The 24,805-nt window shown below is 43.0% G+C and overlaps 1 protein-coding gene across 3 annotated transcripts in view; it reads right to left on the bottom strand.

Annotated features, from left to right (window-relative positions):
- SMOC2 (SPARC related modular calcium binding 2) overlaps positions 1 to 24,805 on the bottom strand; it is a 642,212-nt gene that overhangs the window by 515,352 nt on the left and 102,055 nt on the right. For all 3 annotated transcript variants that reach the window (XM_069769272.1, XM_069769273.1, XM_069769271.1), the window contains exon 3: positions 10,864 to 10,970. In XM_069769272.1, the coding sequence (XP_069625373.1) occupies positions 10,864 to 10,970 (107 nt within the window). The remainder of the gene's footprint in view (positions 1 to 10,863; positions 10,971 to 24,805) is intronic.

Raw genomic sequence — 24,805 nt, 5'->3', positions numbered from 1 at the left:
CTCCACCTGATGCTTTCATCTATGCTTCCTGTCAATGTTTCAGTGTGGGACTTGTTTTTTCCCTGGATCATTCCTGTGGCCTGCTGCTCTGCAAAGCTAAGTTTTGCTTATGTTATTTTGTTGCTATTTTTCTGTCCAGCTTGCTTTATTGGTTTTTCTCGCCTGCTGGAAGCTCTGAGACGCAGAGGGACCACCTCCGTACCGTTAGTCGGTGCGGAGGGTCTTTTTGTCCCCTCTGCGTGGTTTTTTATAGGTTTTTGTGCTGACCGCAAAGTTATCTTCCCTATCCTCGTTCTGTTCAGCTAGTCGGGCCTCACTTTGCTAAATCTGTTTCATCTCTATGTTTGTGTTTTCATCTTACTCACAGTCATTATATGTGGGGGGCTGCCTTTTCCTTTGGGGAATTTCTCTGAGGCAAGGTAGGCTTATTTTTCTATCTTCAGGATTAGCTAGTTTCTCAGGCTGTGACGAGGCGCCTAGGTTCTGGTCAGGAGCGCTCCACGGCTACCTTTAGTGTGGTTTGATAGGCTTAGGGATTGCGGTCTGCAGAGTTCCCACGTCTCAGAGCTCGTTCTATTATTTTGGGTTATTGTCAGTTCACTGTATGTGCTCTGACCTCCATGTCCATTGTGATTCTGAATTGCCTTTCATAACAGTACAGGAAGCCAAAAGTGCTAATGATTCTCAATAGAGGGAAAAAAGAAGTTCTGAGACCATTTTTTTTTCTTTGCACTGTGTTTTGTCTTTTTTCTCCCCTAGACATTTGGGTGGTTCAGGACACAGGTGTAGCAATGGACATTAAAGGTCTGTCTTCATGTGTGGATCAGCTCACGGCAAGAGTTCAAAATATTCAAGATTTTGTGGTCCAGAATTCTTTGCTTGAACCGAGAATTCCTATTCCAGATTTGTTTTTTGGAGATAGAACTAAATTTCTGAGTTTCAAAAATAATTGTAAACTATTTCTGGCTTTGAAACCTCGCTCTTCTGGTGACCCAATTCAACAGGTTAGGATCGTCATTTCTTTTTTGCGCGGCGACCCTCAGGACTGGACGTTTTCTCTTGCGTCAGGAGATCCTGCATTGAGTAATATCGATGCGTTTTTCCTGGCGCTTGGGTTGCTGTACGATGAGCCTAATTCAGTGGATCAGGCAGAAAAAAATTTGCTGGCTCTTTGTCAGGCTCAGGATGAGATAGAGGTATATTGTCAGAAATTTAGAAAGTGGTCAGTGCTCACTCAATGGAATGAATCTGCGCTGGCAGCAATATTCAGAAAGGGTCTCTCTGAAGCCCTTAAGGATGTCATGGTGGGATTTCCTATGCCTGCTGGTTTGAATGAGTCTATGTCTTTGGCCATTCAGATCGGTCGACGCTTGCGTGAGCGTAAGCCTGTGCACCATTTGGCGGTATTACCTGAGCTTAAACCTGAGCCTATGCAGTGTGATAGGACCTTGACCAGAGTTGAACGGCAAGAACATAGATGTCTGAATGGTCTGTGTTTCTACTGTGGTGATTCCACTCATGCTATCTCTGATTGTCCTAAGCGCACTAAGCGGTTCGCTAGGTCTGCCACCATTGATACTGTACAGTCAAAATTTCTTCTGTCCGTTACCTTGATCTGCTCTTTGTCATCATATTCTGTCATGGCATTTGTGGATTCAGGCGCTGCCCTGAATTTGATGGACTTGGAATATGCTAAGCGTTGTGGGTTTTTCTTGGAGCCCTTGCAGTGTCCTATTCCATTGAGAGGAATTGATGCTACGCCTTTGGCCAAGAATAAGCCTCAATACTGGACCCAGCTGACCATGTGCATGGCTCCTGCACATCAGGAGGTTATTCGCTTTCTGGTGTTGCATAATCTGCATGATGTGGTCGTGTTGGGGTTGCCATGGCTACAAGCCCATAATCCAGTATTAGATTGGAAATCCATGTCGGTGTCCAGCTGGGGTTGTCAGGGGGTACATGGTGATGTTCCATTTCTGTCAATTTCATCATCCACTCCTTCTGAGGTCCCAGAGTTCTTGTCTGATTACAGGGATGTATTTGATGAGCCCAAGTCCAATACCCTACCTCCGCATAGGGATTGTGATTGTGCTATCAATTTGATTCCTGGTAGTAAATTCCCAAAAGGTCGATTGTTTAATTTGTCCGTGCCTGCGCACACCGCTATGCGCAGTTATATAAAGGAATCCCTGGAGAAGGGTCATATTCGCCCGTCATCGTCGCCATTAGGAGCAGGGTTCTTTTTTGTAGCCAAGAAGGATGGTTCGCTGAGACCTTGTATAGATTACCGCCTTCTTAATAAGATCACGGTTAAATTTCAGTACCCCTTGCCATTGTTATCTGATCTGTTTGCTCGTATTAAGGGGGCTAGTTGGTTCACAAAGATAGATCTTCGTGGTGCGTATAATCTGGTGCGAATTAAGCAAGGTGATGAATGGAAAACTGCATTTAATACGCCCGAGGGTCATTTTGAGTATCTCGTGATGCCGTTCGGACTTGCCAATGCTCCATCAGTGTTTCAGTCCTTTATGCATGACATCTTCCGAGAGTACCTGGATAAATTCCTGATTGTGTACTTGGATGACATTTTGATCTTCTCGGATGATTGGGAGTCTCATGTGAAGCAGGTCAGAACGGTTTTTCAGGTCCTGCGTGCTAATTCTTTGTTTGTGAAGGGATCAAATTGTCTCTTTGGTGTGCAGAAGGTTTCATTTTTGGGGTTCATCTTTTCCCCTTCTACTATCGAGATGGATCCTGTTAAGGTCCAAGCCATCCATGATTGGACTCAGCCGACATCTCTGAAAAGTCTGCAAAAGTTCCTGGGCTTTGCTAATTTTTATCGTCGCTTCATCTGCAATTTTTCTAGTATTGCTAAACCATTGACCGATTTGACCAAGAAGGGTGCTGATGTGGTCAATTGGTCTTCTGCTGCTGTGGAAGCTTTTCAAGAGTTGAAGCGTCGTTTTTCTTCTGCCCCTGTGTTGTGTCAACCAGATGTTTCTCTTCCGTTCCAGGTCGAGGTTGATGCTTCTGAGATTGGAGCAGGGGCTGTTTTGTCGCAGAGAGGTTCTGGTTGCTCAGTGATGAAACCATGCGCTTTCTTTTCCAGGAAGTTTTCGCCTGCTGAGCGTAATTATGATGTGGGCAACCGAGAGTTGCTGGCCATGAAGTGGGCATTCGAGGAGTGGCGTCATTGGCTTGAAGGAGCTAAGCATCGCGTGGTGGTATTGACTGATCATAAGAACTTGACTTATCTCGAGTCTGCCAAGCGCTTGAATCCTAGACAAGCTCGTTGGTCGTTGTTTTTTGCCCGTTTTGACTTTGTGATTTCGTACCTTCCGGGCTCTAAAAATGTGAAGGCGGATGCTCTGTCTAGGAGTTTTGTACCTGACTCTCCGGGTTTATCTGAGCCGGCGGGTATCCTCAAGGAAGGAGTAATTGTGTCTGCCATCTCCCCTGATTTGCGGTGGGTGCTGCAAAAATTTCAGGCTAATAAACCTGATTGTTGCCCAGCGGAGAAACTGTTTGTCTCTGATAGGTGGACGAATAGAGTTATCTCTGAACTTCATTGTTCGGTGTTGGCTGGTCATCCTGGAATCTTTGGTACCAGAGAGTTAGTGGCTAGATCCTTTTGGTGGCCCTCTCTGTCGCGGGATGTGCGTGCTTTTGTGCAGTCCTGTGGGATTTGTGCTCGGGCTAAGCCCTGCTGTTCTCGTGCCAGTGGGTTGCTTTTGCCCTTGCCGGTCCCGAAGAGGCCTTGGACACATATCTCTATGGATTTTATTTCTGACCTTCCCGTTTCTCAAAAGATGTCAGTCATTTGGGTGGTCTGTGATCGCTTTTCTAAGATGGTCCATCTGGTACCCTTGTCTAAATTGCCTTCCTCCTCTGATTTGGTGCCATTGTTCTTCCAGCATGTGGTTCGTTTGCATGGCATTCCAGAGAATATTGTTTCTGACAGAGGTTCCCAGTTTGTTTCGAGGTTTTGGCGAGCCTTTTGTGGTAGGATGGGCATTGACTTGTCTTTTTCCTCGGCTTTCCATCCTCAGACTAATGGCCAGATCGAACGAACCAATCAGACCTTGGAAACATATCTGAGGTGCTTTGTTTCTGCTGATCAGGATGACTGGGTGTCCTTTTTGCCTTTGGCTCAGTTCGCCATTAATAATCGGGCCAGCTCGGCTACCTTGGTTTCACCGTTTTTCTGCAATTCTGGGTTCCATCCTCGTTTCTCTTCTGGACAGGTTGAGTCTTCGGACTGTCCTGGTGTGGATACTGTGGTGGACAGGTTGCAGCAGATTTGGACTCAGGTAGTGGACAATTTGACCTTGTCCCAGGAGAAGGCTCAACTTTTCGCTAATCGCAGACGCCGTGTGGGTCCCCGACTTCGTGTTGGGGATCTGGTTTGGTTATCTTCTCGTCATATTCCTATGAAGGTTTCCTCTCCTAAGTTTAAACCTCGTTTTATTGGTCCGTATAGGATTTCTGAGGTTCTTAATCCTGTGTCTTTTCGTCTGACCCTTCCAGATTCTTTTTCCATACATAACGTATTCCATAGGTCATTGTTGCGGAGATACGTGGCACCTATGGTTCCATCTGTTGAGCCTCCTGCCCCGGTTTTGGTGGAGGGGGAATTGGAGTATATTGTGGAGAAGATTTTGGATTCTCGTGTTTCAAGACGGAAACTCCAGTATCTGGTTAAGTGGAAGGGTTATGCTCAGGAGGATAATTCCTGGGTTTTTGCCTCTGATGTCCATGCTCCCGATCTTGTTCGTGCCTTTCATGTGGCTCATCCTGGTCGGCCTGGGGGCTCTGGTGAGGGTTCGGTGACCCCTCCTCAAGGGGGGGGTACTGTTGTGAATTCTGTGGCAGAGTTCACTCCTGTGGTCACGAGTGGTACTTCGGCTGATTCTCTCTGGGATCTTCCGTTTGTGGAGGAAAGTGGTACTGCAGCTTCTGAGTTTCCTCCCTCAGGTGATCTGGTGAGCTCGTTAGCTTCTTCTCTACTTAACTCCACCTGATGCTTTCATCTATGCTTCCTGTCAATGTTTCAGTGTGGGACTTGTTTTTTCCCTGGATCATTCCTGTGGCCTGCTGCTCTGCAAAGCTAAGTTTTGCTTATGTTATTTTGTTGCTATTTTTCTGTCCAGCTTGCTTTATTGGTTTTTCTCGCCTGCTGGAAGCTCTGAGACGCAGAGGGACCACCTCCGTACCGTTAGTCGGTGCGGAGGGTCTTTTTGTCCCCTCTGCGTGGTTTTTTATAGGTTTTTGTGCTGACCGCAAAGTTATCTTCCCTATCCTCGTTCTGTTCAGCTAGTCGGGCCTCACTTTGCTAAATCTGTTTCATCTCTATGTTTGTGTTTTCATCTTACTCACAGTCATTATATGTGGGGGGCTGCCTTTTCCCTTGGGGAATTTCTCTGAGGCAAGGTAGGCTTATTTTTCTATCTTCAGGATTAGCTAGTTTCTCAGGCTGTGACGAGGCGCCTAGGTTCTGGTCAGGAGCGCTCCACGGCTACCTTTAGTGTGGTTTGATAGGCTTAGGGATTGCGGTCTGCAGAGTTCCCACGTCTCAGAGCTCGTTCTATTATTTTGGGTTATTGTCAGTTCACTGTATGTGCTCTGACCTCCATGTCCATTGTGATTCTGAATTGCCTTTCATAACAGCTGTCCATGCTCGGCGACCATGAAACTTAACTGAACTGGAATTGTTTTGTAAAGCGTAATGGTCAAAAATACCTTCATCCACGATCCATGAACTCATTAAAAGTACAGGAAGCGACTAGAGGCTGTTATTTTTGCAAAAGGAGGATCTAATAAATATTAATGTCACTTTTCTGGTGGGGTGCCCATACTTATGCACCTGTCAAATTTTGTTTGAATGCAGAATGCACATTTTCTGTTAGTGCAATAAATCTCATTTCAAGGCAGAAACATTACTGTGTCCAACAGTTATTAGATATATGAAACTGAAATAGCTGTTGCAAAAAAAAACAATTTTTATAAAACATTAAGCTTAAGATTAATAGGGGTGCCCAAACTTTTTCATATAACTGTATCTTGGAGGTACTTGAAAGCTGCTGACTCCTTGTCAAGAGCTGTGACAAATTGCTTGATGAGGCTTAACTTCAGGTGCAGTGGTGGCATCAGCACCTTCAGAGGTTGCATCATCAGATCCCAATTGATGTTGCTCTTCCCCACACAGAACTCGTTCCACTGTGGCCAGTCCTTTCTGTAATTATGTGTCTTAGTGTAACAGCTGTCCCAGAGGCAAAGGAAACCAGGAAATTTGGAGAAACCGCCTTGAAGGCCCATCAGGAATTACACCATTTTGAAGTATCCAATGACCTCCCATCCATAGTCATCATACATCAAGGCACTCAGCAACATCTTGACACTGGTGTAGTCCTCTTTGAGATACACAGAGTGGGCTGTAGGGAGAGACGGGTAGTTGTTTCTGTTGTAAAGCAGCATGGCTTTGAGGATGAACTGTCTATGAATATGCGCCATTCACTTGGGTTACAGGTGATACCTATAGCCTCAAAAAGACTGGCCATATTGTTGCAGAAGCACAACCCATCTAAAGAAGTTGGAAAATGTTTGGTGACACTTTCTCTGATCTGTGTCTTGCACGCTTTCATCCAGCAAGTTCCACTACTTAGGCCTGGATGTCAGAAGCTCAGCATTGGACCTGGTAAGACGAAGGTTTCTGATCAGATCGTTGACATCTTCCTGGTTAGGAAAGTATGGCCGTCTCTCCTCAACTGCACCTGTGAAAACGAAATCTTGATCTCCAATATCTTCCTCGCTGCCTGACTTGCAGCTTTTTCCTGAAGTTGGCTGATCCCTCTTCAGGGGAGTTGGAACAGGCATCTTGGGGCAGTGTGGTACTGGGGCAATGTAAGAAGGAATGTCTGGATAAATGATTTGAGGCTCATTCTTGCCTGTGCGACGTTTGGCAGGATCCACCATGCAGGAGTAGCAGGAGCTAGAGTGGTCGGTTGGTTGGCGCCAAATTCACGGGATAGCAAACTTCATGGCTCTCTTTTCTCCCCGGTACCAACCTGTAACATAGCAGATTTAATTAATTATATAAATTTAAAAGGAGGAAATATTACACATTACTTAATACATATGTTACTATAGCTCTTTGATATATGTGAACATTTTGTCAATTGCAACTCTTTAAACTGTACTAGATCTAAATCATTGAAATTCTACAAAATAAATCACTGCCATCTAAACGAGCAGCAATTGTTCAACTTACCTTCAAGAGTTTTCTTGCAATATTCGCATGTAAAATGAGGTGCCCAGGACTTGTCTTGATCCTCGACAGGCATGACGAAATATGCCTTGTAGGCCTCGCACATCATACGACATGCTTTCACGATATACATTCTCGCTCTTGTCTTTATAAATTGTTCACACACATAGCAAAATGCATCTGCTGGGCGCAAACAACCTCTTGATGCCATCTAAAACAAATAATTGCTCTTTACCTACGAGTCGTTATTCTCTTACTCAGCAATAACATAAACCGTAATGTTGGTTGGAGTCACCTATGCTTTTATACTTCTATGACTACTATTGAACAGTCCGAAAACATTCTGGAAAGTTCTATAAATTTCTAGAAACTTCTATATAATTCTGAAAAATTGTAGAAACGTCTGCACAATTCTAGCAGTTTAACAATATTCTAGAAGACTACACAGTATTGAATACGAATCGAGATTTTTTCCAAAAACTGACAAATTTCAAAATTTCATTGTCCTGATCACAGAAGCAAAGTTTTTGTGGAACAACTATTTTCTATTTGTTTTAGGCATAACGGGTTAGGAAAACACACTGTGTACCCAGGAACAAAAAATAAATAAAAAAGTGTTACATTGTGTAATTTAATCTTATTGAAATACAATTACACGTTAAAAAAACACAATACAGTTGGGGAAAGGGACAGCAAAACATGCCTTAGTGCCAAAAATAACAACAAATCTAGTGATGTGGAAGGCAAATCAGCTAAATAGCTGGAAAACTATCTAAGGCTACGTTCACATTTGCGTTGTGCGGGGCTGCGTCGGTGACGCAATGCACAACGCAAACAAAAACGCATGCAAAACGCATTGTTTTGTGACGCATGCGTCCTTTTTGGCATGATTTTGGATGCAAAAAAAAATGCAACTTGCTGCGTCCTCTGCGCCCTGACGCTTGCGCCAAAAAAGACGCATGCATCACAAAACGCAAGACAACGCATGTCCATGCGCCCCCATGTTAAATATAGGGACGCATGACGCATGCGTCGCCGTGGCTGCGCCCGACGCAGCCCCGCAAAACGCTAATGTGAACGTACCCTAACAAATGTACAGTCAGTGACATAGAAGTAAGATGAACTTACTTTGCTGGTATGTGTTTTCTTTTTAATTCTGCAGGCGTTTTTAGATTCACAATGCCTGTACATGTGTGTCTAACTCTCCATTCGATGTGAATGAGATTATATTTGCCTTTGGCTTTTTGTGCATATACATGCACATGTTCAGAATTGTATGAGAATCTCACATATGAATGTGTCCACTTATAACAATTTTTAATTATGTTGAGTTCTGTGTTATCCAGTAAAAAAAAGTACATATTAACATGTACATTTTTTTTACACAGCAACCTATGTCTGATGAACAGCATCAGTCAGCTGTGCACATATTTCTTTTTTCTCATTTATTTAAGATGATGCTCCATACATCTCAAGATATGTCATCTTAGCAGAAAAGTTGGGGAAGGTAAATCAAGGCTAACCTAATCCTACGCTGTTTGACAAGAAGGCTCAAATTCCTATGAGGTAGTTGAAAAATGCTTTACATTAGAGGAAAAATCCTTCTGTTCTCCTCATTTAGCAATTATAATTATTTTACAATCTCTCTTTCTCCCCCGGTCCCACACACACATGCATCAAATGTGTTATAAAAAAGTTCTCCTTCTCCGCACCTGTGCTGCGATTCTCTCATTTGAAAGTTTACACTAAGATGAGACTCGTGTCATTAGCATAGTCTCTCACATGAAAGAATATACAGCGTACCCTAAAAGTAATAAAACAAATATAAAACTGCATAAGTGTAATATCATGCTAACCAATAGAACAAAGTAGTCACTTTATTTATTTTGCACATGAAAAGTGTTGAATTTACACTGTCAAAAAACTACAGTACAATGTGTGTTCTATTTTCATTTTTTCCCCATAAAGAGTTAATAAAAGTTAGGTATTAGGTTGTATGTACCCTGAAATGTTGCCATTGACAAATACCACTCTTCCGTAGAAAAACAAGCCTTTATACAACTACATCTACATGTGCAGACATTAAAGAAGCTTTCTGGGCACAATTACCATTTTCATGGGTATCTTCAAGTTGTAAAAAATATCAAACTATGGCTGGGGCTACACGGTGAGGTGCTGCACAGCAGTAATTCTCAGAAAACTAAGATAGAAACATTTGAGTAACTCACCTGTGAACTTGCTGTCACGTGACTCTTTTAGGGATGTGATTTTGCTAAAAGCAGCTATATTTGACATACATCGCACTCAAGTCACTTGTCACGTGTAACTTGCACTGAAGTCTATAGCAAGTGAGTCGTGTGCGACTATCAACCAGAGACAGAAAATACAACACAATCTGAAAAATGTCCAACTCCTTCGCCATTAAGCATGTCGCAGGTTACAACGCGACACTAAAGGAAATCATTACATTCAATATTGCAACGTGTCACTACGATTTCAGTGTCGCAGGAAACATGTTGCCATGTAGCGCAAGCCTAAGTTATATTCAACTACTGGAGCCTTCGTAGACTCACGCAGGCTGCTCCGTGAATTGTGTAAACACAAGAAGGGAGACGTAACTTTTCCACCAATAGCAGGATCGCTGTGGCCTGTGATTGGCTTCAGCAATCAAGTGACAAGTCCAACAGCTCGTCATTGGATGACAGATGCAAGTCCTACGTGAAACCCCTAAACGTACAACCTCTAAAACGCCCAAATTGGACTTGATCCTTAGGGGTTAACCTGAAGTAATATTAAAACAAGAAATCTTATCTTTGAGAAATGAATTGCGTTGGGGACGAATATGCAGACCTGCCCATTTCTTACAAAATATTTACCCATTTCTCAAAAAAATGTGATATAGGAAGCTTTACAGTATGAATACGTGGGTTTCTCAGATATTTTTTAACTTATAAGCATTTTCTTGTGAAAGCTTTTATGGCAAGTTCCTATTACAAAATAAACACAGTAGGAGGGCAGGCTAATCTCACTTGGCACATTCTAAAATTTTTACTCCAGCATGTAGGCTAAGGCTAAATGATCACAATTTAGAAAAAAAACATAAAAGTATAAAAGTAAGATTCACTTTTCTGAAAAATGTTGCATGGAAATCTGCAAAGGCCCCAGGAGCCATTAACCTTATCCAATTTGATGCTGATTGCTAAAACACTTATTTTCCCCATCAAAACAGTGGGGGAATATCCAGTTTTATTTTTGTGAGCATATTCCCTCACTTCATAATATCAAAAGAAAGCGATGAAGCCAAAACAAATGAATACTGGTCTCTAGTCAAGAGCATATCTGTAGCAAAATGTGCTGAAAAACGTTTGCATCTAGGGAATGTATTCCAGCCTCAGAGGCATTTAGTCTAGCTATTAAATGCTCAAATTGCTAAAACATTTACTCCTTCCACCAAGACTGTGATTACAAATAATTCTAAGTGCCTGCAGAAGTGATTTGTAACGTATTTATTCTGAATCATGGCAAGACTCAACTCTTCTATTGTAGACTAATTATAAAAGAGTGCACATGCGATTGAAAAATAAATCAAAATGACCAACCTCACTGTATGTGCCATCATCATTGCACTCTGGGATAAACACTTGCTTAAATTCTTTGCGGGCTTGCTCTTGAGTGTATTTCCTCTCTGCAACACATCTGGAAACATCTTAAAATAAATAATAGGAAAAGTTAGCCTTATTATGCAATACAAAAATCCTCATCGCTATAGATTTACCATCTTAAGTCATCAAACTTAGCCACACGATTATCCTATACGCATAACTATATAACTACAGTATAAATGATTTTTCTATACATCACATCAAAATAATGGAAGGAAATAAAGTACAAAAAGCCCACCCAGTCTCATTCAACGATACTCTAAGCAAATGAGAGGAAAAGATTATGATGGTCCACCCTCCAACTATCTGGATAATATAGTTTTATATGAAATGGTTCCATCGTAAACTTTCTTTCCTTCTACAAAAAGCCCACACTATATTATCTGTAAGGTCTCTGAAAACCTGGGCCCTTTAGATGGTCCTTTGGTTCTCTGGAAGTCCAGTATCATCCTGAGGCCTGCAGAATTTCACATTGTGCAGACACGTTATATAGAATTGAAGATTGACAAAAGTAATTGTATAGTTACATATAGATTCATTTTAGAGAAGCCATTCACTAATTTACTCTAATGATATGAGTACTAGACATTGCTACAAAATGTATCGTTCTTAGACTTCTGGGCCATTGCACAAAGTTATGAAGAGATTGTAGTCAGTATTAGGTATGTGAGTCAAATAAATATATCTATCAATACATTTAAAACACAAAATTGTTTTATACTAGGGATGAGTGGATCTTTTCAAATACAAATTTGCTGGCTTTGACAATTTTTCTCACAATATTTAATTTGCCACTAATAAATTTTAAATAATTTCAATACTGGAAAGCTTGTAATTGCTAGGAAAGTAAACGTGGGGGAGAAAAGAGAGAAACAAAGAGAACTTCATTGACAACAAGAGCTTACACTCTATAGGAGAGAGAACACTGATGACCATAAGAGCTTACACTGTACAGTAGAGAGAAGACCCTGCTGACCGTAAGATCTTACATTCTACTGAAGAGAGAGAGAGGAGACCCTGATGACCGCAAGAGCTTACACTCTACAGGAGAGAGAGGACCTGGCAGACCATAAGTGCTTACACTCCACAGGAGAGAGAGGACCCAGCAGACCATAAGAGCTTATACGCTACAGGAGAGAGAGGACGTGGCTGACCATAAGAGATTACACTCTACAGGAGAGAGAGGACCTGGCAGACCATAAGAGATTACACTCTACAGGAGAGAGAGGACCTGGCAGACCATAAGAGCTTACACTCTAAAGGAAAGAGAGAGGACTCTGCTGATCATAAGTTAAAAGGAAAAGAAAAAACAAATTGCCACACCAACTTCTAGTGGATACACCTGTGCATATGTGTGTCAGATATCCAGCGTAAATGCCAATTACAGGAATCGGGTGCTGCCACAGAAAAATAGTCCATGAATAGCAAAACCGTAGAAAAGAGTGGGCACTCACTATCCGTAAATATTCAGTCTTTATTGTGACAACATGTGAATTGCAGGAGTAGCAGGAAGAATCGTGATGTAAAAAGACTTTTTTTTATGGCCGTTTCGCGCTGCCGCGCTTCCACGGGTCTTGATGCAGAATGTGAGTGGGAGAACTCCATATAACAGAAACTGCCACCGGGTAGACCCTCACTCACCTGCATCATCACAATCCTACTAATCTAAAAACATAAAATTATTTAAAAACAATTAGAGAATGAGTACCTTACAGGAATGCAAAATCTTAAACATAAACTAAACAACCAACACCACACTATATTGCTAAATCCCCTTTACAAATATACTGACAAATCCAGTCTCTCGATTAACTCCATAGTGTTATGATCCGGTGACCTTGGAACAGCATGAAAACTTTCACTGGAGTAGGTGGTAACTATACTGACCGCAAATCCTGATCTTAACATCGCACTAGAAGTAGCCGTGGGGTGTACCTAACACACCTAGACACCTCGTCACAGCCGGAGGACTAAATACCCCTAAAGATGGAAATAGGAATTCTACCTTGCCTCAGAGCAGAACCCCAAAGGATAGGCAGCCCCCCACAAATATTGGCTGTGAGTAGGAGAGGAAAGACAGACACAGTCAGAAAACAGGGTTTAGCACAAGAGGCCACTCTAGCTAAAATAGGAAAGGATAGTACAGAGTTCTGTGCGGTCAGTATTAAAACCCTTCCAAAAATATCCACAGCAGATTATACAAAAAATTCCTCCATCTAACTAAAGACGTGGAACGTATATCTGCAACTCCAGAGACTCCTACACACAGAGCAGGAATACAATAAAAAAAAACAAGCACACAGCTTGTGTGCCATAGAAAAAGAAACAGACACTTATCTTTGCTGAATTGGCAGCTAAGCAGGAGAAGCCAGACAGAGGTCCAACACTTCCCAAGAAACATTGATAAATGGCAAGGACTAATGAGTCCTGCAAACCTAAATACCCCAGTCAGAATTGCAATCAGCAGATACACCTGTCCAAGACTGCAGCCCAGGGACAACTGCATTACCACCTACAACCACCGGAGGGAGCCCAAAAGCAGAATTCACAACAGTACCCCCCTTGAGGAGGGGTCACCGAACCCTCACCAGAGCCCCCAGGCCGATCATGATGAGTCAGATGAAAGGCACGAACCAAATCAGCGGCATGGACATCAGAGGCAAAAACCCAAGAATTATCCTCCTGGCCATAACCCTTCCATTTGACAAGGTACTGAAGCTTCCGCCTCGAAAAACGGGAATCCAAAATCTTCTCAACAACATATTCCAACTCCCCATCAACCAACACAGGGGCCGGAGGATCAACAGAGAGAACAACGGGCTCCACATATTTCCGCAATAAAGATCTATGGAAGACATTATGGATCGCAAAAGAGGCCGGAAGCGCCAGTCGAAAAGACACCGGATTAATAATCTCAGAAATCCTATAAGGACCAATAAACCGAGGCTTAAATTTAGGAGAAGAAACCTTCATAGGAACATGACGGGAAGACAACCAGACCAGATCCCCAACCCAAAGCCGGGAACCAACACACCGACGACGGTTAGCAAAACGTTGAGCCTCCTCCTGAGACAACACCAAATTGTCCACCACATGAGTCCAAATCTGCTGCAACCTGTCAACCACAGAATCCACACCAGGACAGTCAGAAGACTCAACCTGCCCAGAAGAAAAACGAGGATGAAAACCAAAATTACAAAAGAAAGGCGAAACCAAAGTAGCCGAACTAGCCCGATTATTAAGGGCAAACTCGGCCAATGGCAAGAAAGCCACCCAATCATCCTGATCAGCAGACACAAAGCATCTCAAATAAGTCTCCAAAGTCTGATTAGTTCGCTCGGTCTGACCATTTGTCTGAGGATGAAACGCAGAAGAAAAAGACAAATCAATTCCCAGCCTAGCACAAAAGGCCCGCCAAAACCTAGAAACAAACTGGGAACCTCTGTCAGACACAATATTCTCCGGAATTCCATGCAATCAGACCACATGCTGAAAAAACAACGAAACCAAATCCGAAGAGGAAGGCAATTTAGACAAAGGCACCAAATGAACCATCTTAGAGAACCGATCACAAACAACCCAGATAACCGACATCCTCTGGGAAACCGGAAGATCAGAAATAAAATCCATAGAAATATGCGTCCAGGGCCTCTCAGGGACCGGCAATGGCAAAAGCAACCCACTAGCACGGGAACAACAAGGCTTGGCCCGCGCACAAGTCCCACAGGACTGCACAAAAGAACGCACATCACGCGACAAAGAAGGCCACCAAAAGGACCTACCAACCAAGTCTCTGGTACCAAAAATGCCAGGATGACCAGCCAACATGGAACAGTAAACCTCAGAAATCACTCTACTAGTCCATCTGTCAGGAACAAACAGTTTCCCCACAGGACAGCGGTCAGGTTTGTCTGCCTGAAATTCGTAAATCAGGGGAAATGGCAGAAAAGACCACCCCTTCTTTCAGAATACCGACCGGTTCTAAGACCTCAGGAGAATCAGGCAAAAAACTCCTAGAGAGGGCATCAGCCTTAATGTTCTTAGAACCCGGAAGGTACGAGACCACGAAATCAAAACGGGAAAAAAACAAGGGCCATCAAACCTGTCTAGGATTCAGTCGTTTGGCAGACTCGAGGTAAATCAAATTCTTATGATCGGTCAAGACCACAATGCGGTGCTTAGCTCCCTCAAGCCAATGTCACCACTCCTCAAACGCTCACTTCATAGCCAACAACTCCCGATTGCCGACATCATAATTGTGTTCAGCAGGCGAAAACTTACGGGAAAAGAAGGCACACGGTTTCATTAAGGAACCAACAGGATCGCTCTGAGACAAAACGGCCCCTGCCCCAATCTCAGAAGCGTCAACCTCAACCTGAATCGGAAGAGAAACATCCGGTTGGCGCAACACCGGAGCAGAAGTAAATCGACATTTAAGCTCCTGAAAGGCAGAGACAGCTGCAGAGGACCAATTCGCCACATCAGCACCTTTCTTCGTCAAATCGGTCAAGGGTTTAACCACGCTGGAAAAATTAGCAATGAAACGGCGATAAAAATTTGCAAAACCCAAAAATTTCTGAAGGCTCTTCACAGATGTGGGCTGAATTCAATCATGAATGGCCTGAACCTTAACCGGATCCATCTCTATAGACGAGGGAGAAAAAATAAAGCCCAAAAAAGAAACCTTCTGCACCCCAAAGAGACACTTAGACCCTTTCACAAACAGGGCAGTGTCACGAAGGATCTGAAATACCATCCTGACCTGTTCCACATGAGACTCCCAATCATCGGAAAAAATCTAAATATCGTCCAAATATACAATCAAGAACTTATCAATATAAGTCCGGAAAATATCATGCATGAAGGACTGAAAAACAGATGGAGCATTAGTGAGCCCAAATGGCATCACAAGGTATTCAAAATGGCCTTCGGTTGTGTTAAACGCAGTTTTCCATTCATCAACCTGCTTAATACGAACAAGATTATATGCCCCACGAAGGTCAATCTTCGTAAACCAACTAGCTCCCTTAATCCTAGCAAACAAATCGGTAAGCAAAGGTAAAGGGTATTGAAACTTGACCGTGATTTTATTCAAGAGGCGATAATCAATACAGGGTCTCAAGGACCCATCTTTTTTAGCAACAAAAAAGAACCCCGCTCCCAATGGTGAAGAAGATGGCCGAATATGCCCTTTCTCCAAAGACTCCTTAATATAGCTCCACATGGCGGAATGTTCAGGCACAGACAGGTTGAAAAGTCGACCCTTAGGAAACTTACAGCCTGGAATCAAGTCAATAGCACAATCGCAGTCCCTGTGCGGTGGAAGGAAACTGGACTTGGGCTCATCGAATACATCCTGAAAATCAGACAAAAACTCTGGAATTTCAGAAGAGGAAGAAGAGGAGATTGACATCAAAGGAACATCATTATGAACCCCCTGACAACCCCAACTAGTCACAGACATGGACTTCCAATCCAACACAGGATTATGTACCTGCAACCACGGAAAACCCAGCACGATAGCATCATGCAAATTATGCAACACCAGAAATCGACAATCTTTCTGATGGGCTGGCGTCATGTGCATGGTCACCTGTGTCCAAAACTGGGGTTTATTTTTAGCCAAGGGTGTAGCATCAATGCCCCTTAAAGGAATAGGGTTCTGCAAAGGCTGCAAGGGAAAACCACAACGCCTGGCAAACTCAAAGTCTATTAAGTTCAAGGCGGCGCCTGAATCCACAAACGCCATGACAGAAAATGATGACAATGAGCAGATCAAGGAAACAGATAACAGAAATTTAGGTTGTACAGTACTGATGGTAAATGAACTAGCGATCCTCTTTGTCCGCTTAGGGCAGACTGAAATGACATGAGAAGCGTCGCCACAATAATAACACAACCCATTCTGACGTCTGAATCCTTTTCGTTCCGTTCTAGACAGAATCCTATCACACTGCATTGGCTCAGGAATCTGCCCTGAGGACAACGCCACAGCGCGCACAGTTCTGCGCTCCCGCAAGCGCCGGTCAATCTGAATGGCCAGAGACATAGAATCACTCAGACCGGAAGGCGTGGGAAACCCCACCATAACATCTTTAACAGATTCAGAAAGACCCTTTCTGAAAATTGCCGCCAAAGCATCATTATTCCATTTAGTCAACACAGACCATTTTCTGAATTTCTGACAATACAATTCTGCCGCCTCTGTTGTGAATTCTGTGGTCAAGCTCCCTCCTGTGGTCATGAGTGGTACTTCGGCTGGTTCTGTCTATGAGCTTCCTCTGGTAGATATGAGTGGGGCTGCGGCTTCTGAGTTTCCTTCCTCAAGTGACGAGGTTAAGTCGTTAGGTGCTGCTCTATTTAACTCCACCTAGTTCTTTGTTCCTGGCCTCCAGTCAATGTTCCAGTGTTGGTCTTGCTCTTTCCTGGATCGTTCTTGTGGCCTGTCTACCCTGCATAAGCTAAGTTTTGCTGGTGTTACTTTTGTTTGCTATTTTTTCTGTCCAGCTTGCTATATTGGTTTTTCTTGCTTGCTGGAAGCTCTGAGACGCAGAGGGAGCACCTCCGTACCGTTAGTTGGTGCGGAGGGTCTTTTTGCGCCCTCTGCGTGGTTGTTTGTAGGTTTTTGTGCTGACTGGAAAGCTATCTTTCCTATCCTCGGTCTATTCAGTAAGTCGGGCCTCACTTTGCTAAAATCTATTTCATCTCTGTGTTTGTATTTTCATCTTTACTCACAGTCATTATATGTGGGGGGCTGCCTTTTCCTTTGGGAAATTTCTCTGAGGATATCTTTCTATCTTCAGGGCTAGCTAGTTTCTCAGGCTGTGCCCGAGGCGCCTAGGTCTGGTCAGGAGCGCTCCACGGCTACCTCTAGTGTGGTATGATAGGATTAGGGATTGCGGTCAGCAGAGTTCCCACGTCTCAGAGCTCGTCCTATGTTATTAGTAACTATCAGGTCACCTTGTGTGCTCTTAACCACTAGGTCCATTGTGGTTCTGAATCACCAGTTCATAACACGCCTCTTGACCCTGAGACAGGGCCAACAAAGTCTTCTCAGCTTGATCCACAGAATTAGGTTCATCATATAACAATCCTAAAGCCTGAAAAAAGGAGCCTACATTAAGAAAAGCTGGATTCCCAGATTCCAGGGAAAACGCCCAATCCTGCGGGTCACCACGCAGCAGGGAGATGACGATTTTAACCTGCTGAATGGAATCACCAGAGGATCGCGGTCTCAGAGCAAAAAATAGTTTACAGTTGTTTTTAAAACTCAAAAATTTGGACCTGTCCCCAAAAAACTAATCAGGAGTAGGAATCTTCGGCTCTAAAACAGGAGTTTGAACAATATAATCAGAAATACCCTGTACCCTAGCAGCAAGCTGGTCTACACGAGAAACTAATTCCTGAACATCCATGCTTGCACAAGGCTCCTCAGCCACCCAGAGATAAAGAGGGAAGAGAAGATAGAGCAGACTGAAGAAAAAAAATGGCTCAACACCTTTCTTCCCTTCTTCTGAGATAGCATTTAACTCATTATGGGCCAGTTGTACTGTTATGATCCGGTGACCTTGGAGCAGCATGAAAACTTTCACTGGAGTAGGTGGTAACTATACTGACCGCAAATCCTGATCTTAACACCGCAACTAGAAGTAGCCGTGGGGTGTACCTAACAAGCCCTAGATACCTCGTCACAGCCGGAGGACTAAATACCCCTAAAGATGGAAATAGGAATTCTACCTTGCCTCAGAGCAGAACCCCAAAGGATAGGCAGCCCCCCACAAATATTGGCTGTGAGTAGGAGAGGAAAGACAGACACAGTCAGAAAACAGGGTTTAGCACAAGAGGCCACTCTAGCTAAAATAGGAAAGGATAGTACAGAGTTCTGTGCGGTCAGTATTAAAACCCTTCCAAAAATATCCACAGCAGATTATACAAAAAATTCCTCCATCTAACTAAAGACGTGGAACGTATATCTGCAACTCCAGAGACTCCTACACACAGAGTAGGAATACAATCCAAAAAACAAGCACACAGCTTGTGTGCCATAGAAAAAGAAACAGACACTTATCTTTGCTGAATTGGCAGCTAAGCAAGAGAAGCCAGACAGAGGTCCAACACTTCCCAAAAAACATTGACAACTGGAAAGGACTAATGAGTCCTGCAAACCTAAATACCCCAGTCAGAATTGCAATCAGCAGATACACCTGTCCAAGACTGCAGCCCAGGGACAACTGCATTACCACCTACAACCACCGGAGGGAGCCCAAAAGCAGAATTCACAACACATAGGTCCTGTAGCATTAACCCTCATGATCCACTTCCCCTCTCTCCTCAAAAGCAATTTATTATGATCCCCTCCTCGGTCAGGCAGTGCTACTCTCTCTAATCCCGTAAATCTCAATACCGATGCATCTCCTTCATGATGTGAACGCATATGTCTTTTTACATCACGTTTCTCCCTGCTACTCCTGCAATTAACATGTGGTCACAATAAAGACTGAATATTTACGGATGGTGAGTGCCCACTCTTTTCTACGGTTTTGCTGATCATAAGTTAAATGTTTATTTTTTACTTTCACAATTCTTCAGTTCTTGTGATGCACCTGTAGGGTTAATAAACTTCTTGAATATGGTTTTGAGTACTTTGAGGGGTGCAGTTTTTAGAATGTTGTCACTTTTTGGTATTTTCTGTCATATTGACCACTTGAAATGTGATGAGGTCCCTAAAAAATGGATTTGTAAATTTTGTTGGAAAAATGAGAATACGTTGGACAACTTTTAACCCTTCTCACTTCCGAACAAAAAATGTTTCAAAAATTGTGTTGATGTAAAGTAGGCATGTGGGAAATGTTATTTATTATTTTGTGTGACATACAGGTGTGTTAGGTGTAGAGCTCCCACAAGGGGAATCTCAAACCACCTCCGCTGCGGTCTCCCATTCGCCTCCAGCTGCAGTGGAGTCTGCTCAGCGGAGACGTTGGTCCCAGCGTCAAGCTCAGGCCGATACTCTGTGCTTGGTTACTGCTGCTCTTCCAGGCTCAGCCATTGTAGCCAGTACTGTTCTGCGGCAAACAGACGTCTCTGGGACTAAGTCCTGCTTTTTCCCTTCTAAGCATGCCCAAGGGAGGACCTCTCATTGGAGGTCGGGGGTCACACGCTCAGGTCCTGTAGCAGCTCCCATTGGTCCTCTAGGAAGGTCCTGAAGTTGCTGCAGTCATACTCTGCCACTCAGGCTACACGTGGAGAGTGTCTGTTAGCCGTGGGAATTCTTATAGGCAGGCAGTTAGCGTCAGTGGGGGCAATTAGTTGCTTGACAAAGCATCTGGTTCCTTCATGTGTGCGGTTAGCACAGAAGAGTTCCAGAGCAGGCACACCAGTGCAGGCTACAACAGCAGAGCCTGGAAAGGCAGCAGTAACCCTTTGCACAGTATCAGACTGAGTGAGACGCTGGGACCGACGTCTCCGCTGAGCAGGCTCCACTGCGGCGGATGGAAACTGAAACACATGGGCTACTTGCACAATGAACAAGTCTGTAGGAACATGTTCACACACCACCAAGAAACTTGAAGACACAAAAGAGCACAGTAAGACCAAAACACTCTGTTGTAAAAAAAAAATCACAGTAATAAGCAAGTGCTAGTAAAAAGATGGAAAAAACAGGGTATTTGGTTGATACGTTTTTTTGCAAAAAAATGTATACTAAGCTGCTCCACCAAACGTCAAGATATACCCATACAGAGCAGTCCTAACTGATGCATGTAATCCCTATCTGATGTATTTAAAACCTGACCATCTGTATATTACCTGTATAAGCTGGTTCAGAGAGGGAATGTCCATGTGGACACGTTGAATTTAACAGCTTTTGTGCAAATGACCCACAAGGAGTGGTGGATACCTTCCCAGTCTTTTAGACACAAGAGAACAATTATGGAAACCAAAATAGTCTGCATGTTTCCAGAAAACCAAAGGGTAAAAATGTGGCCACTATTTTCTAGGACACTTACAATGGATTTTATACATATTTTCTAGGGTGCAGTTTTACCATACAGAGGGCACAAAATAGATATTTTACTTTGTAAGGGGGACAGTAGTGAGAATTAAGAGGAGCAATGTTATAGTACCACTCAACCGCTGCAGTAATAGGGAGAAACATGGCAGGATAAGGAGTTTGTGTAGGTTGGAAATAGTTGGAGACAGGGATGAAAATGTCGGAAGTCAAATTTGTCTTTATTGTAATCTCTGCAGGTGAGTCTTGGCTGGAGAAGTTGTCATGTCGGTCCGGGCCAGATGGGAAAGATGGAAAAAGTGAAAGAATTCATCATAAAGAACATCAGCTGTAAGTCATCTTATACAGTGGGGAAAAGAAGTATCGAGTTAGCCATCAAATGTGCAAGTTCTTCCACTTAAAAAGATGAGAGAGGCCTGTAATTGACATCATAGATAGATCACAACTATGAGTGTCAAAATTGAGAAAACAAATCCAGAAAATCACCTTGTCTGATTTGGCAGGAATTATTTTGCATATTGTGGTGGAAAATAAATATTTGGTTACCTAAAAACATGCAAGATTTCAGGCTCTCACAGACCTGTAACTCCTTCTTTAAGAGGCTCCTCTGTCCTCTACTCATTACCTGTAGTAATGGCACCAGTTTGAACTTGGTATCAGTATAATAGACAGCTGTCCACAACCTCAAACTGTCACACTCCAAACTCCACTATGGTGAAGACCAAAGACCAGAAAAAAAAATTGTAGCCCTGCACCAGGCTGAGAAGACTGAATCTGCAAAGGCAAGCAATTTGGTGTGATGAAATCAACTGTAGGAGCAATAATAAGAAAATGGAAGACATACAACACCTCTGATAATCTCCCTCGATCTGGGGCTCCATGCAAGATCTCACCCCTTGGGGTCAAAATGATCACAAGAACGGTGAGTAAAAATCCCAGAACCACACAAGGGGACCTAGTGAATGACCTGCATAGAGCTGGGACCACAGTAACAAAGGCTACCATCAGTAACACACTAAGGCTTCTTTCACACTTCCGTCTTCCAAAGCTGCACAGGATCTGTGAAGACGTTGAAATGACGGATCATGTGCAGATTGTGGAAAACGTGTACACTGGGCCCGTCTTTCTGACGGATCCGTCGAGCCTATGTGCACCTGTTGTGTATGCGTCTTCGCAGCGGTTTTCTGCTGTGAAAACGCATACACAACACAAACCAGGTTAAAAAAAATTAAAAATCGCAGTATTGCAGTATTCTCACCTTCCGGCATTCCCGCGCAGCGTCACTGATGTTCTCAGCAGCTAGCATTACTTCCTAGTAATACATTGCAAAATCTCACGAGAAAGTCGAAAATGTATTACTAGGAAGTAACGCTAGCTGCCGAGAACATCAGTGACGCTGCGCGGGAATGCCGGTAGGTGAGAATATTGCAATTTTTTATTTTTTTTAAATTATTTTTAACATTCTATCTTGTTACTATTGATGCTTCATAGGCAACATCAATAGTAAAAAGAGAAAGAGAGCAAGCGAGAGAGAATTTCCCTCACGGGAAATTCTTCCATGCATGCTCTCTTTGAAAAGGCGGGATCCGTTGATGGATTCCTGCTTTTCACAGGCAGCGACGCATCCTGTGCCCATAGGCTACTATTGTAGCCAGTGACGGGCAGCGCAGGATGTGTCGCTGACCGATTTCCCGAAGTGCAGAAAAAACGTTTCTCTGAACGTTTTCTCTGCCCGACAGACTGTTTTTTTTATGCAGGATCCAGTGCCCGACGGATGAAACGGTTGGCCATCCATCACAATCCGTTGCTAATACAAGTTTATGGGAAAATGCAGGATCCTGCAAATTTTTTTGCAGGATCCTGCATTCTCAAAAAATGACGGATTGTGACGGGAGCTGAAAGACAGAAGTGTGAAAGAGGCCTAAGTCACCAGGACTCAGATCTTGCAGTGCCAGACGTGTCCCCCTGCTTAAGACAGTACATGTCTGGGCCCATCTAAAGTTTACTAGAGAGCATTTGGATTATGCAGAAGAGTATTGGGAGAATGTCATATGGTCTGATGAAACCAAAGCAGAACTGTTTGGCAGAAACAAAACTTGTCATGTTTGGATGAGACAGAATGATGAGTTGCATCAAAAGAACACCATACCTACTGTGAAGCATGGGAGTGGCAACATCATGCTTTGGGGATGTTTTTCTGCAAAGGAACCTGGTTATGGTCTACTTATGATGTCAATTACAGGCCTCTCTCATCTTTTTAAGTGTGAGAACTTGCACAATTGGTGGCTGACTAAGTACTTTTTTTCCCACTGTAACTGTACTGTAATCACTTGTATTGTCTGGACGACTGGTATCTACCACTATTTGATCACTGTATGGGATAATTTCAGCTTTGGTCTTTGTATAGAGATGTATTTTCAGCCTGGTCACCTCTGCCCACAATTAGGGTACCCCACCATAGTTGTAACCAGAGCCCACTCAGAAGTTCCCACTCCCCCACTGAGCTGAACCCCTAGCCTCACCTCTGGATGTATATCTACTACTGGACATGCAGTGTTGTTTAGAACATTAGATATTAATGCTGGAATCGAACCATGAAGAACTTTTCTGTATTCTTATTCTAAACCCCAACCTTTCAATCATCCACATTAATCTGTCAAGTTTTATATAGAATGCCTTTTATGTGAAATAGCTTGAATAGCTGTGTACATATGTTTGTCTTTGCTCTGTGAACCAGAGACTGAAGATATCATCATTGTTATGTCTATCTTTTCGGTAAAAGAATGCCATAATTAAACATACAGCTTTGATAAGCCAAGGTAAAAGACAATTTTCTAAAAGATACTTAAAAAGCTTTAAAATGTTGTTGGAAAAAAACATCCTAAGACATTGTCATATACTACAAACTGTTTGTGAAAAAAAAACATTTTTCAATGGCTCCAGCTGATTGAAGTGCAAGTCTGCCTTTAACACTGTCAATGTACTCTGGAAATGCAAATTAATAACAGAATACAAAAAAGGTAATGGAGCCTCTATGCTCACTTGCAAATGCATGATGTAAAAACTTCTCATTGTTCACAAATAACCCTTAGCATAGCATGTCCTTTGTCTGTTGGATTTGCTCGTCATAGTTTTCCCAGTCTTTTTTAAATGACACCAAGCAAGCCTTGGGTTCAAAAGGTTTTCAACATATTCAGTGTTATTGACATCTAGACATCTGGACTCTTGAATGGCCACCTCATTTTACAGTCATCCGAGATATTGTTATTCATCCACAAGTGACGAGTAATCCTCCACCATGCTTGACTAATGATTCTAGGAGTCTTTCAATCAATGCTGAATTGGCTTTCTAACTTGGTTACTATCAATTATTTTTTTAAAAAGTAGAAAAACATAGTAAGAAATGAGTCAGGTAAGGGGGAACAGAAGTCACAGCAGCATTCAGTGATGCAGGGTGATTCCTTAAACACTGATAAGAGATGATTGACTTGATGCAAATTTGAATTCAATTGAATTTCTTGAAATCCACAAGACCCAGTGAATTAAAACAATGAGCTATTTGATTCACATAAATCCCCCGAAATTGCCATCACCATTTTATACATTGTATTGTCACAGACTGTGCTTCCCCAAAATACCTAGCAGCTATCACATCACCTGGTAGGGCCCCACCAATCAGGAGATACTATGATACTTTGCAGATCTGATGGTGATGATCCACCAGTTAGCACCACTTTCTGTGTATGTACATCAAAATTGTATACGTCATGTCATAAACGATTTGTGGATTTTGATCATTTACCACTCCACATAATTTCCCACCAATCCATAAATTGAATCATAACTGCTCCCCATTTTTCTCTGCCTTATCCT

The sequence above is a fragment of the Ranitomeya imitator genome, chromosome 5, assembly GCF_032444005.1.
Source record: "Ranitomeya imitator isolate aRanImi1 chromosome 5, aRanImi1.pri, whole genome shotgun sequence".
In the NCBI taxonomy this organism is placed as follows: domain Eukaryota; kingdom Metazoa; phylum Chordata; class Amphibia; order Anura; family Dendrobatidae; genus Ranitomeya; species Ranitomeya imitator.
This window is presented reverse-complemented; position numbering and strand designations above follow the sequence as displayed.